The 15,853-nt window shown below is 41.7% G+C and overlaps 1 protein-coding gene across 3 annotated transcripts in view; it reads right to left on the reverse strand.

The window, feature by feature from the left end:
* FRAS1 (Fraser extracellular matrix complex subunit 1) overlaps window positions 1-15,853 on the reverse strand; it is a 419,525-nt gene that overhangs the window by 45,600 nt on the left and 358,072 nt on the right. For all 3 annotated transcript variants that reach the window (XM_044766202.2, XM_044766201.2, XM_014865057.3), the window contains 6 exons: window positions 15,467-15,626; window positions 13,117-13,285; window positions 10,645-10,891; window positions 9,050-9,394; window positions 7,336-7,496; window positions 6,635-6,782 (listed from right to left, as the gene is read on the reverse strand). In XM_044766202.2, the coding sequence (XP_044622137.2) occupies window positions 6,635-6,782; window positions 7,336-7,496; window positions 9,050-9,394; window positions 10,645-10,891; window positions 13,117-13,285; window positions 15,467-15,626 (1,230 nt within the window). The remainder of the gene's footprint in view (window positions 1-6,634; window positions 6,783-7,335; window positions 7,497-9,049; window positions 9,395-10,644; window positions 10,892-13,116; window positions 13,286-15,466; window positions 15,627-15,853) is intronic.

The following is a 15,853-nucleotide window of genomic DNA, read 5'->3' on the forward strand; positions in this document are numbered from 1 at the left end:
CCTGTTTAGAGGGGGGTTGCTCCTCAGCTCCAGTCTTTTGTTGGCAGATCTTCCTATTTTCAAATGAAGCCAGAGATCTGGATTTTTATGTCATATGCCCTACATTTTAAAATAGCAACCATTAAAATAGTAGAAAGAAATTCCATATGGGCCAAAACAATTGGGATCAAACAAAACACCTCCACATGCTGAATCTGGCCAGTGGGCCCCCAGTCCGTGACTACTGCTGTTGAGGAGTCACCTCTCCTTTTGTAACCTGCATGGCCTCCAGGGAGGGATCGTAGCCAAACAGATTAAAAACAAGGGCTTTGGAGTAAACAGGCCTGAATTTCCATCCCAGCCCTGTCACTAATTAGCTGCATGAAATAGAGCAAGTTACATAGATTTTCTGAGCCTTGCTGTTTTTTTTTTTTTTTAAATATAAGTTGGATATGTTAATATCTAACTCATAGAATTGGGAGGATTGAATTTAATAAGAATATGTATGCATGGTACTCAGTACAGTATCTGGTACATAGCAGGTGCTCAAATTTTGAAAGGAATTATTATACTATGGCTTGTATTGCCCCCATCTGCAGGCTTCTCAGTACAGAGGATCGTTTTTTTCTCCTTGCTTTCCATAACGCCTATGGTAATGCTCTGCATTAAGATGTGTCCCTTTCCAAGATCAACATTTTGTTGGTTGCTGGTTATTAATTTCTTTCATTATTTTTTTTTTGATGAGGAAGACTCGCTCTGAGCAAACATCTGTGCCAATCTTCCTCTATTTTGTGTGTGGGTCACTGTCACAGCATGGCCACCAACGAGTGGTATAAGTCCACACCCAGGAACTCAACCCGGGCCACCAAAGTGGAGCGCACTGAACTTAACCACTAGGCAATGGGGCCTGCCCCTGGTTATTAATTTCTAAATGAACAATACAAAGAGGCAGTCCCTCCAGTCATATGTCAAAACCTCCTGTGGCAAAACCAGTCTTTGAGGCTGCAGGAGGTGGACCCAAAAGCTGTAGTCCCCTATTTCTTGACTGCATCCTGGATGTGCCCTGCCAAACCTGAACGGAAGGGACAGGAAAGGTAAGCACCCGAGTGTTCTAGTCAACATGTAGAAAGAACTCCAACCTGCCCACTGCTCAGAACTGTTGGCGTTAGCAAAAATACAACAAACCTCTTATCTGAGCTAAGCCCAACAGTTACCATTTATTACTAAAGAAAAACCCAGAAGATACCTCTTAGAAGAGCAGCATGCCTAAAGGAAAATTGGCATGAGGCAATTTAGGCAAAAATTGGCAACAACTTGGCATTAGGCCTTGCACATTAATTGGTTAGGGCTCTGTCATCCAGTAAAATGGTCTGTGCTGTTAGAAGGTGGGTTGCAACGACATGACCTAGTGGAGGAGGGCAAAAGGAAGCCTGTTGCCAGGAAAAAAGCAACATAAGCAAGGAAGGTTTTCTGCTCACGGCTGATTGACACCTTGGATTGATTTTTCTTGCTGGCCCAACAGGCATCAAGTCAGAATAGAGTTAAAAGTGAAAAGTGGTAATGTTTGAATTTTGTTATGTATTAATGAACTCCAAATTCCTTGTGAGCTGTAAAAGACTCCTTTTTTCTTCTTTATCAAGATATTAAACCTCACTCTATCCTTAACTGCAAAAAAAAAAAAAGAGAGACAGAGAAAGGGAAACACTTCTCTGATGCCTGCTGGGAAAGAGTCCCTGCCTTTGAGGAACCCCTAGGCCAGTGGGAGACTGAGGCAAGAGATGATGCAAAGACAAGAGGTGAGTTCAGGAAGAGGTTTATGCATGGGGTTTATGACAAACAAAGAAAGGGCCCAGGGGCCAGTCCCATGGCCGAGTGGTTAAGTTTGCGTGCTCCGCTGTGGTGGCCCAGGGTTTCGCCAGTTCGGATCCTGCGTCCAGACATGGCACCACTCATTAGGCCATGCTGAGGTGGTGTCCCACATGGAACAACTAGAAGGACCTACAACTAAAATATACAACTATGTGTTAGGGGGATTTGGGGAGAAAAAGGAAAAATAAAAAATCTTAAAAAAAAAAAAAAAAAGAAAGGGCCCAGCTCAGGTCACACATTGTGTTAGGGCTTTCATACATGTCATTCCATGTCATCCTCTCAACAACACTATACAACACAACAATCCCTACAGGAGGCAGGGGTGCTGGCCCTGGGGGGACAGTGTGCTGGACTGCAGAGTTTCTTCTCTTTCCACACCAAGGGAATGCATGAACATGATATGGACATCACTCTCTGAAGGCCCACAGGCTCATACGGTACGGTATAATACACTTATTATCAATATCGCTCCAAGAACATTCATCACACATGACCCAGTTTGTAGTTATCTTCTTATTTGTGTAAGTCTTGTGTCCTTAAATAGATTGTGGGACTCTGCTCTCCTCTCCTCTGTAAGCCACACAGTGCTGAGTACCAGTCTTAGACACGGAAAAAGTAATCTTCTTAGTAACTGAGAAAGTAAGTGCAAATGCCACTGCCTGGAATGCGCTGGCCTCTTTATGGGCAACAGTTAAGTCGGAGATTTAGGAGAAATCCTGCCTCTGCTTCTTTCAAGTTAATGAATAGGTAGGACACAGCTGCATACACAGGGGTGTGGTGCAGTAGTGGCTACAAGGCCTTTCTTTCCTTGCTTGGCATTCCTCAGTCTAACTCCAGGTACCAGAGCAGAAGAGAACAATGAAAACAGGAAAATGTTCTGAGATGAGCTACCGAGATAATTTAAGGGCCTGAAATCAGCCTGGAGGAAAAAGATGAAGGGAGCTAAGATCACTTGGGAAGGCTGAAAGTTGACCTTTAAGGATCAGAAATGTGAAACATTGTTATACAGAGGACAGTGGCCAGCTAAAACTGCAACATGAAAAGTCAGCATGGTAGGGTATAAAACCACAAGATTGGACTTGGATAGACCAGATCTGGGTTTTAACTCTGGCTCCATTACCTCCTTGCCACCTGATTTTAAATTATTCAACTTCAGTTTCACAGGTTGAAGAGCTTGTAAGGATTAGAGATAATGTAAGATTTTCTAGCCCAGAATGTGCACATTGAAGGGACTCAACAAAAGTTAGCAATTACTAGGAAGAAGGATAAGTGACTGAAGGAAGCTCTGAACACTACAATGGGTTACAAAAATAGGTTTTGAGATTTCTCTCTCTGGGATAAATTCTTGACTGAATATATATTGTTGTAGCCTTCCTGAAAGATTATAGTTTGTTTAACACATTCATTTTCTAAGTTTTCAACCCTAATGCCCATCAATAAAATATGGAGAACAGTCTAAACGGAATCCTCTCTGTTGATCATAGTGCAACGAAGTCTGTGGTGTTACTGGAGTCCCACTGGAAATGTGATAAATTACAGTTGTGTCAGGAGGAAACGAAATTAACATGTAATAAAATCTACTATGTGCCAGTACTAAGGTAGGTATTTTCCCATATTTTATCTAATTTAATCTTATAATAGTCTTGTAAGGTAGGATTTTCACTATTTAAGGATGAACAAAATGAGGCTCAGTAACCCTAAGGCAAGGCCTAAGGCCAAAGTGCAAGGAAGTGCTGGGGCTGAGATCACATTTTAGGACTTCTGATTTTGCATTCACTTTTCACGGCATCAGAGGGAAATTAACTATTCTTTTATGCAGAAGAATAAGAAGTCTTCTTGAGAATAAAAAGAATATCTGAATTTTCTTCTTCTTGTTTAGCTTCATTAAGGAAAAAAATATCCCACAGAGACTACTGCTGCACCAAATAGAACCGTTTAGTGCAGTGCAAAGAGTGTGGACTTGAGAATGCATGTTGGTTCCTCCATATACTAGACTTTCAGGGACATGTTTACTCCCCTCAGTCTCAGTCTCCTTATCTACAAAACAGATACCAAATAAAACCATGGGATTATGAGCAAATGAGATAACGTTTAATAGATCACTCTAAACTCTGACGTAATCTACAATATCAAATAGTACAATTGTTATAATCTTGTTCATAGTTAAAAAGTTACCATTTTATGAATCACAAACCTAAATGTAAAACATAAAACTATAAAACTTCCAGAGGAAAACAGAGGAGAAAATCTTTGTAACTTTGGGTTAGGCAAAGATTTCTTAGATACAACACTAAAGGCATGATTTACAATAGAAATATCAATAAATAGGACTACTGCAAAATGACAAACTATTTTTCTTTGAAAGACATTGTTAAGGGAACAAAAACAAGCACCAGATTGGGACAAAACATTTGCAAAACACAAATCTTTGTCCAGAATCTATAATAATGCAATGATAGAGGGAGAAAAACAACCGAACTAAAAAACGGGGAGGGGCAGGCCCTGTGGCCCAGTGGTTAAGTTTGCACGCTCTGCTCCGGTGGCCCAGGGTTTTGCCACTTCGGACTCTGGGCGCGGACATGGCACTGCTCGTCAAGCCATGCTGAGGCGGTGTCCCACATGCCACAACTAGAAGGATGCACGACTAAAATATACAACTGTGTACTGGAGGGCTTTGGGGAGAAGAAGGGAAAAAAATGGGGAAAATATTTGAACAATATTTGGCCAGAGAAGATATATGGATGGCAAGTAAGCACTTGAAAAGATCTCAGTGTTATTAGTCATTCACTACATACCTACTGGAATAGCTAAAAAACCTCACAAAAACCTGACAATACCAAATGTTGGTAGGAACATAGAGCAAGAGAAATTCTCATACACTGCTGGGTGTAAGGCAAAATAGGTACAGCCATTTTAGAAACCAGGCTGGCAGTTTCTTATAAGGTTAAACAAGCACCATATGATCCAGCAACCCCACTCCTAAGTATTTAACCCAGAGAAACGAAAACCTAGATTCACACAAAAACCTATATGAAAATGTTTATAGCTACTCCATTGATAATTGCCAAAACCTGTAAACAAGTCAAATGTCATTCAACAGGTGAATGGATAAGCAAATGGTGGTACATCCATACAACAGGAAACTACTCAGCAATGAAAGGAACTAAGTTCTCATACACGCAACAACTCGGATGACTCTCAAGTGTAGTATTCTAAGTGAACGAAGCCAGACTCAAGATGCTACGTACTACATGATTCCATGACATTCTGAAAATGGCAAAACTTTAGGGACAGAAAACAGATCAGTGGTTGTCAGGGCTCAGGATGGGAGACAGGTTGAGTATAACAGGGCACCATAGAATTTTGTAGGGTGCTGGAACTGATCAACATCTTGACTGTGGAGGTAGGCACACCTCTGTATGCATTTGTCAAAACTCATCGAACTGTACACTAAAAAGGGTGAATTTTAATTTATGTAAGTTAGACCTTAATAAACCTAGCTCTAAAATAAGATACCATTTTGGACATATGCATACGGATATAGATACATAAAAATACATGCATTATATATATACACATGTATTTTTTTCTCTTGAAGGATACACACAACATAAAACCTGGTTAAAATGGTTGTCTCTATGGAGAGGAACTGGAGGATTGGGAGAGAGGGGTAGAAGGAAATCTTAATTTTCATAGTAACCTTTTTTGCCACTTGATTTTTTTACCATATAAATAAATTATTTTTAAATAAACAAAAACATTAAAGATTGTCCTGCTGGGCTGCCTTTTCCTTTGCTGGCGACTTTTCTATCATTGGAAGAGTTTAATCATGGGCTCTATGGCCAACTACTGGGGACACTGATGAGGTGGAAGGTTTGATTTGATCTTCACCCAACTCCAGAATCTGACAATTCTAAATTTCATCAATTCTTCTCGAGAAGCAACTGTCCTTTTCTGTTCATCCTCATGTTGCTTAGGTTAGATCTTCAGGGGTGACTGATGTTTTGGTCACATACCTGTGTCTATTCATTCCTGCACATCATCTACAGGACTGCCAGTACTAGCTTCCTAAAACAGAAGTCACACCACTCCTCTGCTTAAAGCATCTGTTGCTCCCCTCTGCTTACAAATTCCTTAGGCTGGAACATAAGACCTCTTTGACCTTGACTTCAACCTGTCCTTCCGCTTCATTTCCTTCTGTTCGCCTCATGCCGGGCTCAAAGCAAAAGTAAGCATCTCACTGTTTTCCAAATACGCATCTTCCAAAATTTTATATCTCATGTATACTGTACCTCTCCATTTGACAAAGCTTCATTCTATCCATTAGATAAACTCCTATCACACCTGAAGACTCTGCTTAAATATCATCTCCTGTGTGAAATCTGATTCTTCCACACAGTTACTCTCTCTCCTCGACTGCTCACTATCTACTCAGTCTCCTCTGCTCCCATAGTACTGGATTTATAGCACTACTGGGTCATTTATCATAATACAGTCTAATTTTTCTGTTTGAGTCTGCTCCCTCCACTGAATGTTGAACTTCTTGAGGACACAGCCAAACTAAGGCTTATACATATTTTTGTGCCTAGCAGAGTCCAGAAACATGAATGATTATGTCTCACATATTTCTGTGTAAAACTGTGTGCATGCACCTGTATACACACACACACACACACACACACTTCTTGAGTGAGAAAGTGAATGAGTTCTAATGTCATACACACAGAAGTTAAGGAAAAAACAGAAATATAGTCTGAGCCACAAGCTGGCATCCCCAATCTCTTACCATCCTGGTATGTGTCATTAATTGCAATGACAGCCTGGAAGGGTTTGGTCAGTTCGGCCCCTTGTGCTGAGCTGAGGAAAACCACAAATGTCTCCAGCCCTTCAATTACTGGATACTGAGTGTCATCCAAGATAGTCAAGGTGCAATACTAGAAGAAAAATCAGGGTAACCAGACTTAATGTGCGATCATTTCACAATACACACAAAAATTGAATCATTATGTTGGACACCTGAAACTAATGTATGTCAATTATATCTCAATAAAAAAAATTTAAAGAAATTTAAGAAAAGAAGAAAATCAAAACAAACCTTAGAGAACACCCAATACTCAACACTCATTTGCCTTTGGGAGATAGGACAAAGGTGACAATGCCTTTCTTTGGTGGTCTTAAAGTAAACTGTTTTAATTTATAAAATGATAATCTCTTTATCACACACCTTAGATGTTTTGTTTCTAGATATTTACATCAAATAAGTGCAGTTTCTATCCTAAATCTGTGGTGCTGGATATTAGATGCTGAAATGTCACTTGGAGAGTCTGTAGAAGATCCTTCTAAGTGTGTCCTCTTGTCTGTATGTTTGTGTTTTTGAAGAAAGGGCAGATCCTAATATTGCAAGAGGAGTTTAGAGTCCTCCAGAGAGTCTGGAAAGCAGACCAGAAACAACACAGATCCATCAGCCTTTGACCCCTGTATGCTCACCTGCTCAGTGACACCTGGCCCGAACTCCACCTTCCTAGAGCTGGGAACGTAGTCAACTCCTGGAGTGGCAGAAGCGGGGTCCGAGGGCCGCGTGGCACACCAGACAGACGTGAAGGTAGAAAGGTCAGTTCCATGGCGGATAACTGGAATCTTCACTGTGCCTGAAGTGAGATTCAGAGAGATTGAGCCAGAAAATCAGTGGGGTTTTCACAGCAACATTCTCCCTGACAGCAGCAGCTTCAATCCGCCAGCTTGTCTAATCCAGCTTCAGTGATGTGCCTGTGCTCCCTCTGAGGGAGGCTGACAGGTATCACCATCTTTCTTTTTACTGTCGCTAAGATCAACAGCAGACCTGGAGGAAGGCCTCACGGAGGTGATGCCGGAGAGCCAGCTCTTTGGAGAAAGTGTTTTCGTGACTTCAGAAGGAGACTGTTCACAGGAGAACAATGAACTTCAGGGGTGAGGGTCCATTGATAAACCACCCAAGTCTATTTAGAGAGAAGACACTCAGAGACTAGGGCCTCAGGGATGAGCTGGAAAATAGTCAATTAAGGAAGAACCAGCTGGGGGACTCTGTGGGGCCTGAAGCTGAATGTTCCTAATTAAATGTTCCTAACTAAGTTGATTTCCTTATTTTATCCAAGTGGTGCACACATCATTACTTAAGCCATATGTCCTTACTGCTTATCTTAGGAATGAAGCTCATCTTCTGGTCCACTGTGACATCATACTTTGTAGCGTCTTAATGATATACATGTAGATTTTTGGCTATTTTCACAATCAAGGTCAGAGAAAAGCTACACCATCAATCATATTTTTCTAGCCAATAAGCTGACAAGTCTTCACAGCTAGGCATTGGGTGTAGGGGGAAGGAAACGTGGTATAGTAGAAAGGTCCGGGTTCTAATCCCAGCTCTGCCATATTAGCTGCTGATCTTGATGATTTCTTTAACCTCTCTGGGCCTCCTTTTGCTCTTCTATATAATGTTATCTCTTCCAGAGAAGAGTAAATGAGAATACATGAATGTCCAGGGCATGGTACTTGGCATTCAGCAAGGGCTCAAAAATACTAGTTCCCACTACATCTGAGAATATCTCCTTCAAAGAGGTGGAAGGCCTTGATCAGGTGGCTCAGATCAGTAGATACTCAGCATAGCTGAGGACCCTTCTGGCAGTATGTCTGCCAGCAGCATGAAGAAGACTTTGAGACCCTTGTGGGGCCAAAAGAGGGAAGTACCCTAGGTCTCTGAACACCATGTGGAAGAAATCTGCCTACTGATTGCTTTGGGCTATTATATGAATGAGAAAGTTCCATTTGTTAAGACACTGAAACTTAGGAATTTGTTTTAGCAGCTAGCAGTACACAAAGTAACTTTCCACCATCCTCGACAGATCACATTTCCCTCCTTTACAAGCCAAAATGCTCTGCACCACGCCCTCCCTCTGGACTACAGAGGTCAGCCAATGAAGCTCTAAGCCAGATCCCTCCCTGCCATCAGTAACTGGAGCAAGAAAAGTGGATGGAACTTCCTATTCTTCATGACCTTCCATTATTGGTCTTGCTGCCTAGTATTACATAGTGCCTCAGACCGACAATGATGTCACTGAGGAATGGCATTCTTAATATCTTAAGGATATTCTCAAACCTAAGAGGAAATTGTTCAAGAAAGGGATCAGGAGATTGGTGATGGAACCCCAGAGATGCTCCCCATTACCTGCATCCTCGCTGACAGTGAAAGCTGTGTTGCCCAGGGACACAGTGGAGGCATCATTGGGACCACTAATGAGCACCTTGGCTGACGCCACCCTTCCGATGCGGGCATTATCAGAAGCATCTGCCAGGGCAATCTCAAACTCTTCTTCCTCTTCATATTCACTATCATCAATAAGCATGACATCACAGGTGGACATGATGACACCAGGCCCGAATATCACACGACTTTCAGCAGACATCCCTCTAGATTTAAAATCAGATCCTGATTCTAGAGCATAGAGGCTACTGCCCATAGCTGACTTAGGAATTGTGTAACAAATTGCAGATACAATGCTGCTTGAATCCCCTGAAATACAAATGGCAAGAAAACCACAGCATTTGAGTGAGTGCTTCTCAAATTTTAAAATCTCTGGTAATTTAATTAGTTTGGCTCCCTCTGACACATTCCATTACTATTTCTGTTCAAACTCTGACATGAAACCTTCCTGCATTGCAGTTTCTTAAGCCTGTGGCATAAACCACTTGAGGATGTAATATACCCCAGATACTTCACCAAACGACTGAAAATGGATTTCCTCTTCTGTGAATTTTGTGCTCAGTTAATTCATGAGACTCATTGCCCACCACCTAAGACCACAGTGGGTGGGAAGATAAGAGACATATTTGGTACTTTAAGTAGCAAAGTAATTGTGTCCTGAAGGTAGTTCGAAGAGCACAGTTCGCTGCCTTTCTGAATAAACTTCTGCACTTTAATTCCCAGGGAGAAACAATCTTGCTTAAAAAAAGACAAAACAAAATAAAACCTGCCCCTCTGTACACATGACTTTACTTAGTGCTGCCACTTGTCTGGGTGACAGCTTGTTCTGGGCCTGGCTTGCTGGCCCAGAGCAATCAATGGGGCTTACTTGTTTTCCAAGTGGCATCACCAAGGGTTTGCGCTGTCTATGGTGTTTGTTACACTCATACCCAGTCAGTAGATTCAATAAAAAACCTGACATCATCACTTACAGTCATGTTGCGTCTTTGAATGGGGATTTAATGTCCATGTGTTTGAAAGTCTCAATATTGCGCAATCATAAACCCACATGATCTTTGTTTCGATTTTCATCTCCTCAAGAGTTGCCCTTTATTTCTTGCACACAGTTTATTTCTCATCTGAGCTCTAGATGTGACACTCACATAGGGAAATCTTTAAACACATTTTCGGCCTCCAAGAACTAAGATGGACAGCCAGTTCTGACAAACTGTAACTTCCCTCCTTGACCAAGGCTAATAAATATTTTATGGATTGGGTGATTGATTAAGAATCCTGAGTTGTTCATGAATAATTTGCAAGGCCAAATATAACTAGTCTTCTAGTGCCATTAAAGAAGAAATGGGAGTGCTAACAACTTGAACTAGGAAGAGAAGCCTTCTGATAGTACTCACTAGAGGTGGGATCATCGTTGGGGTTGTGCGGGGGATTTAGGTGAGTTAATACAGGTGAAGTACTTACACACATGAGTTAACATGGTATATGAGCACTTGGTACATAAAAAGGACTCAGTAAATGTTAGCTATTATTACAGCTCCTTGTCACCTTTAGCGCCAACAGACCTTTTCTTTCAATAGGTGCAAACAGAAAACCAGCACTCTCGTTGACCCGGTAGGTCTTCTTATCAAATTCTAATGTGGGTTCGTCCTCAGTGTCATTGATAATGACCTTCGCCTGGGTGAACTCTCCTAATAGGGCATATGCTGGCATGCTGAGCTCTACGGTGAAACTCTCGATGTTCTCAAATATGTCATCATCATTGATGACGATGGTGCAGGATTTGGTATCCTCTCGCTCATCAAACTGCACCTGTCAAAGGAGACAACAAAGAGTTAAGCTGTGCTTCAGCTTCTCCTGTTCTGCTCCCCCAGAGCATCACGGGAAAAGAGGACCCAAGTCCAGTGGGCAGAGCACTGAATGAGGTAGCTGGTCCTTCATCCTCAACTTCCTGCTGTATTACCTGGAGGACTTGGCTACCTCTTCCCATTTTTCACCTGTACATTGTGGCTGATTTACTGTATAGGGACACGGAGGGCAAAGACATATCCTACCGTTTGGTAGGCACAGAAAAACATGTAGGTAACTATTCATAGCCTGTTTTGTTAACTCACTTGGGATAGCAAGAGGCATTTGATTACTCAGGTCCCTTTCTATTTGTGGCAAGTTTGCCTCGAAAGATCTTTGAACTTAGAGTGTGAAGTTCTGACTTTAAGTCCTGGTTCTATTACTTCCAAGCTGGGTTAGGCTATGAAACTTTACAAACATCAGATTTCTCATCAGCTAAAGAACAATAAGAATTCCCCCAGTTCACATACTTATTGGGAGGACTTAAGGAGACAACGTAAAATGAAAGTGCTAAATATATTTTAAAGAACTGAACAAATCCAAGATATTATCCTTATTACCATCACCATATTACTTGTACTATCAAAACTGTCATAGAATCTCAGTGTACTAAATAGTGCAGTTTGAATTCAGAGAAAGTTACATTATGAACAAGCCAGACTGAATTTAACTTTATATATGACTAAACCCTTTGCCAGTAAGATGGGCTAGATCTCTAATGTGAATGAATTTAGCCTGGTACGAAAGAGAAGAATTATTTTATGCGCATACAATTGTGAACTTACAGGGATTTATTCTGGTTTTACTTTGTCTAAAAAAGAAGATAAAGATAAAACTTTCAAATGGACCCAGAGCTATGGACTTGTCCAAAACTGAAAGGGCAGGAAATGAGCCTGGATTGCACTTTGTGTAAATGGAGACAGCTAAAACGTGCAAAAATAGTCATAAACCTCTAGGGACACACAAATCTGAAAAACATATAATTTTCTTCAATAGAAAATTATTATTCCATATCTAATCAACGAATCAAATTAAGTTTCACTAAGCTCCACATTTCAAAACAGCCCCAACTAAATGAAACACTGGATAGATCTCTACTTATGATCTAGAACACACTGCCTTTTGTCTCTCCTTGAAAAACACAAGTACATGCTCTTTCTTATCTTTGCTAAAAGACTTCTCAGCTTATCTTTCCTAATTCCTCCTTGAAAGTTGACATAAGAGGCCTTAGCTTAGTCTAGCTGAAATGCCTCAAAGAGAGAGCCCATTCTTCTTTACAGAGATTTACGTTGCTATAAGAATAATGAAATTGCTTTGAAAAAACACTTAATAAATACCTAATAAGTGCAAGGCATTGTGCCATACACAAAAGACGACAAATACTGGGCACCCTGCCATAAAGGAGTTTTCTCTAAGTCCCCCTCCTTTCTCTCTTGCTTTCACTCTCTCTTTTTCCTCTCTCACACCCTGGCATAATTACCACCACCGTAACATGGAGACGTGCAGATTTATTTCTCTGCTCCAGAACTCCTCTCTGGAGTCTCTGGCACTTCCTGCCACCGTATATACCTGTCATCTTATTGTCTCTAAGGCAACTCACACTCAACCTGTCCAAAGCAGAGTCAAGATGACCGCCTTGTCAAACCTGCTCCTCCTATGGTGTCCCTTCTTAGCAAGAGGCCTCACCATCCATCTCACCCTTCTACCCCACTGTCTAATCCACTGTGAAATCCTATCAATTCTTACTCATCTGTTGAATCCATCCACTTTTCTCCACATTCACTTTATAATTGAAGCCCAAGCCCCCATCACCTCTCACCCAGCCTACTCCACGAGCTTCCCAACTGGTCTCCCATATTCCCGCTTCCCTCTCTTCAGGTACAGAAGGTGAGGAGAGAGGAAGGGTTAGGATATCAGAGGCTTTGGAGACTGATTTTTGGTCATTAAGCAAAATGTAAAGACCAAGAAGCTGGACAACAACTTGACCTTTGGCAGTTAAAACTTCACTGGAGACTATACTGTGAAAAACAAAGTCCCGTGGGAAGAGAACATAGGAAAACTATTTGAGGAAGGATGCCAATGGAAAGGGAGGTGGGGTAAAAAGAAGAGGGAAGGCACCGCAGTAGCCTACAACCACGTCCCAACCCTGGCTGGCAGTTTGGGAATCAGAGTCCCCCTCACCCACCTACCTGGCCAGCATACTCCACGTAGTCCTGCTGCCCAGGTTGGGAGCTGACCCTGGAGCTGGAGCTGGCGGTGCCTTGTTTGGTGCGACAAAGGACGATGGCATACTGGTTCAGGTTCCCAGTCCTCTGCACTGTGATGCTGACAGACCCCGCCTTCTCGCTGACATTGTAGCTAGAAGCACACAATAAGGCAGTCTCTGAAATTCCGCCCCAGGGCCATGAAGAATCCACTTGTTTAATACCTGTCTCTTCTGTTTGGTTATTGGTTTCAGGCAGTTCAGAGAAGAGGAAGTTTGGTTCCTTTAAGAAGCCAGGTTGTAAACTGACAGAACCTGCTCACCTGGGATAGTCACAGCACTGAGTGACCAAGGAAGCTGTGGATGCAGAATCTATCTGCCCTGTTTTCAGAGAGTTGAAAGTCATTCAGAAGATGGACAGCACATACGAGCTATGCACTCAAACAGAGAAATGACAAATAGTCTCTCTCTAATGTGGCAGAGTAATTAGAATAGGCCAGTGGATTCTTAGGGAGAAAGGGGCACGGAAGGCAATTAATGACTTATCTCAGGTGGGAAGTGACTGCACCAGGTCTCAGGAAGTGTATGAAGGAGCCAGGGCAGTGCCAGAGGTAAGAAAACGAGAATCGGGCCTAGGTAACAAAGGTGTTTAGACAAATGGAGCTTTATGACAATGGGGGAGTGACAGGGTACAATAGGCTGAATGTGTGTCCCCTACAATTCATATGTTGAAATCCTAACCCCAATGTGATGATATTAGAGGTGGGGGCCTTTGGGAGGTGATTAGGTCATGTGGGTGGAGCCCTCATGAATGGGACTAGTGTCCTTATAAAAGAGACCCCCGAGAGCTCCCTTGTCTTCCCGCCATGTGAAGACACAGCAAGAAGACAATCATCTATGAACCCGGAAGTGGGTCCTCACTAGACACCGAATCTGCCAGGACCTTGATTTAGGACTTCCCAGCTTCCAGAACTGTGAGAAATAAATTTCTGTTGTTTGTCAGCCACCAGTCTACGGTATTTTGTTATAACAGCCCAACGAACAAAGACACAGGGTTAACTTAGCTTTCTGCTAGGAATTTGAATCGCTTTTGCAAAGTAGGAGGAAAACTATCCACATGCTATTAATTCATATTAAGTCTCTAGGTTTAGAAAAGCCACCGGTGAGTGGGGCCTGAGCTGGGCTTTGTTTCTTGTCACTGAGGACAGGCACTGGAAGGCATTGTGTCTTGGCTGCTGCCATGGTTGCAGGCAAAGTGTCACTGAGAGGTTAGTGCTCATGGCCAGCTGTGGAACCCTCTTGTACCGTTCATTAAATGTTAGAGAGTGTCCAGAAAAAGTGATCAGTTGTATTCCATTTAATTAATTTTGAAGGAGATACAAACAAGAGGTAAACAACAACAAAATATTACATATATAAAAACTGATTCTAATTTTCCACAAATTCTCCAAGTGTGTGTGAGTAAGGGTGGACTAGCCTACATCTGAGACACATGAAATCAAGTTTGCACATTTTCCTTTTTTCCCCTCAAGTTGCAATTTTCATCTGAATTATCATGAGGGTGATTTCTTAGAAAAGTGAGTCTCTGATACGTAGATTTAAAGATTATTTCCCCTGCAAAAATTATAATCCCAGTTACAATTTAATTTATAAAATCAGTACTGTGCTTGCCCGCCTTTACCAAGTGGTGCCTGTGTGCCTCTCTAACTCCCCAACGGACTGTGAAAGCATTGTCAAGAGCTGTCTACATTAAGCTATGAATTTATCCCTAACGATATACAACCCTATGAACACCAAAGGAGCTGGGCGAGAATTGAAGCTTGAGAAGAGACAATGTACACAGAAGGCGAAACTATTGTTATTGTGGGCCAGTGATTATTTTCAGAACTTGAATGTATATTTTTTTTTCCTATCACTTCTACCAGACTATCCTCTAAAACTTGAAGACAGAAGCAAGAATACTTGCAGGACAGGTAGTAAAACACAATGGCTAAGATCACTGGGCTTAAATCCTGGTTTTACTGCTTATTAGCTGTGTGACTTTGGGTAAGTTAGTCAACCTCTTTCTGTCTCTATTGCTTTGTTGTTGTGGGGACAAGAATAGGACTTGTCTCACAATTGTAAGTACTAAACAAGGTGATGTATGTCAAGTATGCAGGACATTACTTGGTATATACAGTATTCAAGAAACATTTGGTGTGATTATTATTTTCACCACTGTTATCACTGCACCATCATCATCAAATGACTAGGGCCCAACCCCAGGGTGCTTCATCTTGATTTCCTCTGCTTAACTGAGTCATTTCTCAAGAAGGAACACACAATAACACTCATACCTGGTATATTTAAAGCTGATGAGGGACCACTGGATATGGAAGACATTGTCACGGACCACATTTGGTTTACTGTCTTTCACCAGAAACTGAAAACTATCCATCATCTCACGGATCTTCTCCTCATGCAACATATACCGAATCAACCCCAAGTTCACATCCTCTGAGAGAAAAAAAAAGACACTGTGAATTAACCCAGGGATGTAAAGACAGCCTCACAGATTCCCACATCAACTCACCCAGGTTATTTGTCTAATGGGTTACAGACAGAACTTACTTTCCCCCAAACAAAAAGAAATAATAGGTTTTTTTTGTTTTTTTTTTTTTAAAGATTTTATTTTTTTCCTTTTTCTCCCCAAAGCCCCTCTGGTACATAGTTGTATATTCTTC

The sequence above is a fragment of the Equus asinus genome, chromosome 3 (genome assembly GCF_041296235.1).
Source record: "Equus asinus isolate D_3611 breed Donkey chromosome 3, EquAss-T2T_v2, whole genome shotgun sequence".
NCBI classification, from domain to species: Eukaryota; Metazoa; Chordata; class Mammalia; order Perissodactyla; family Equidae; genus Equus; species Equus asinus.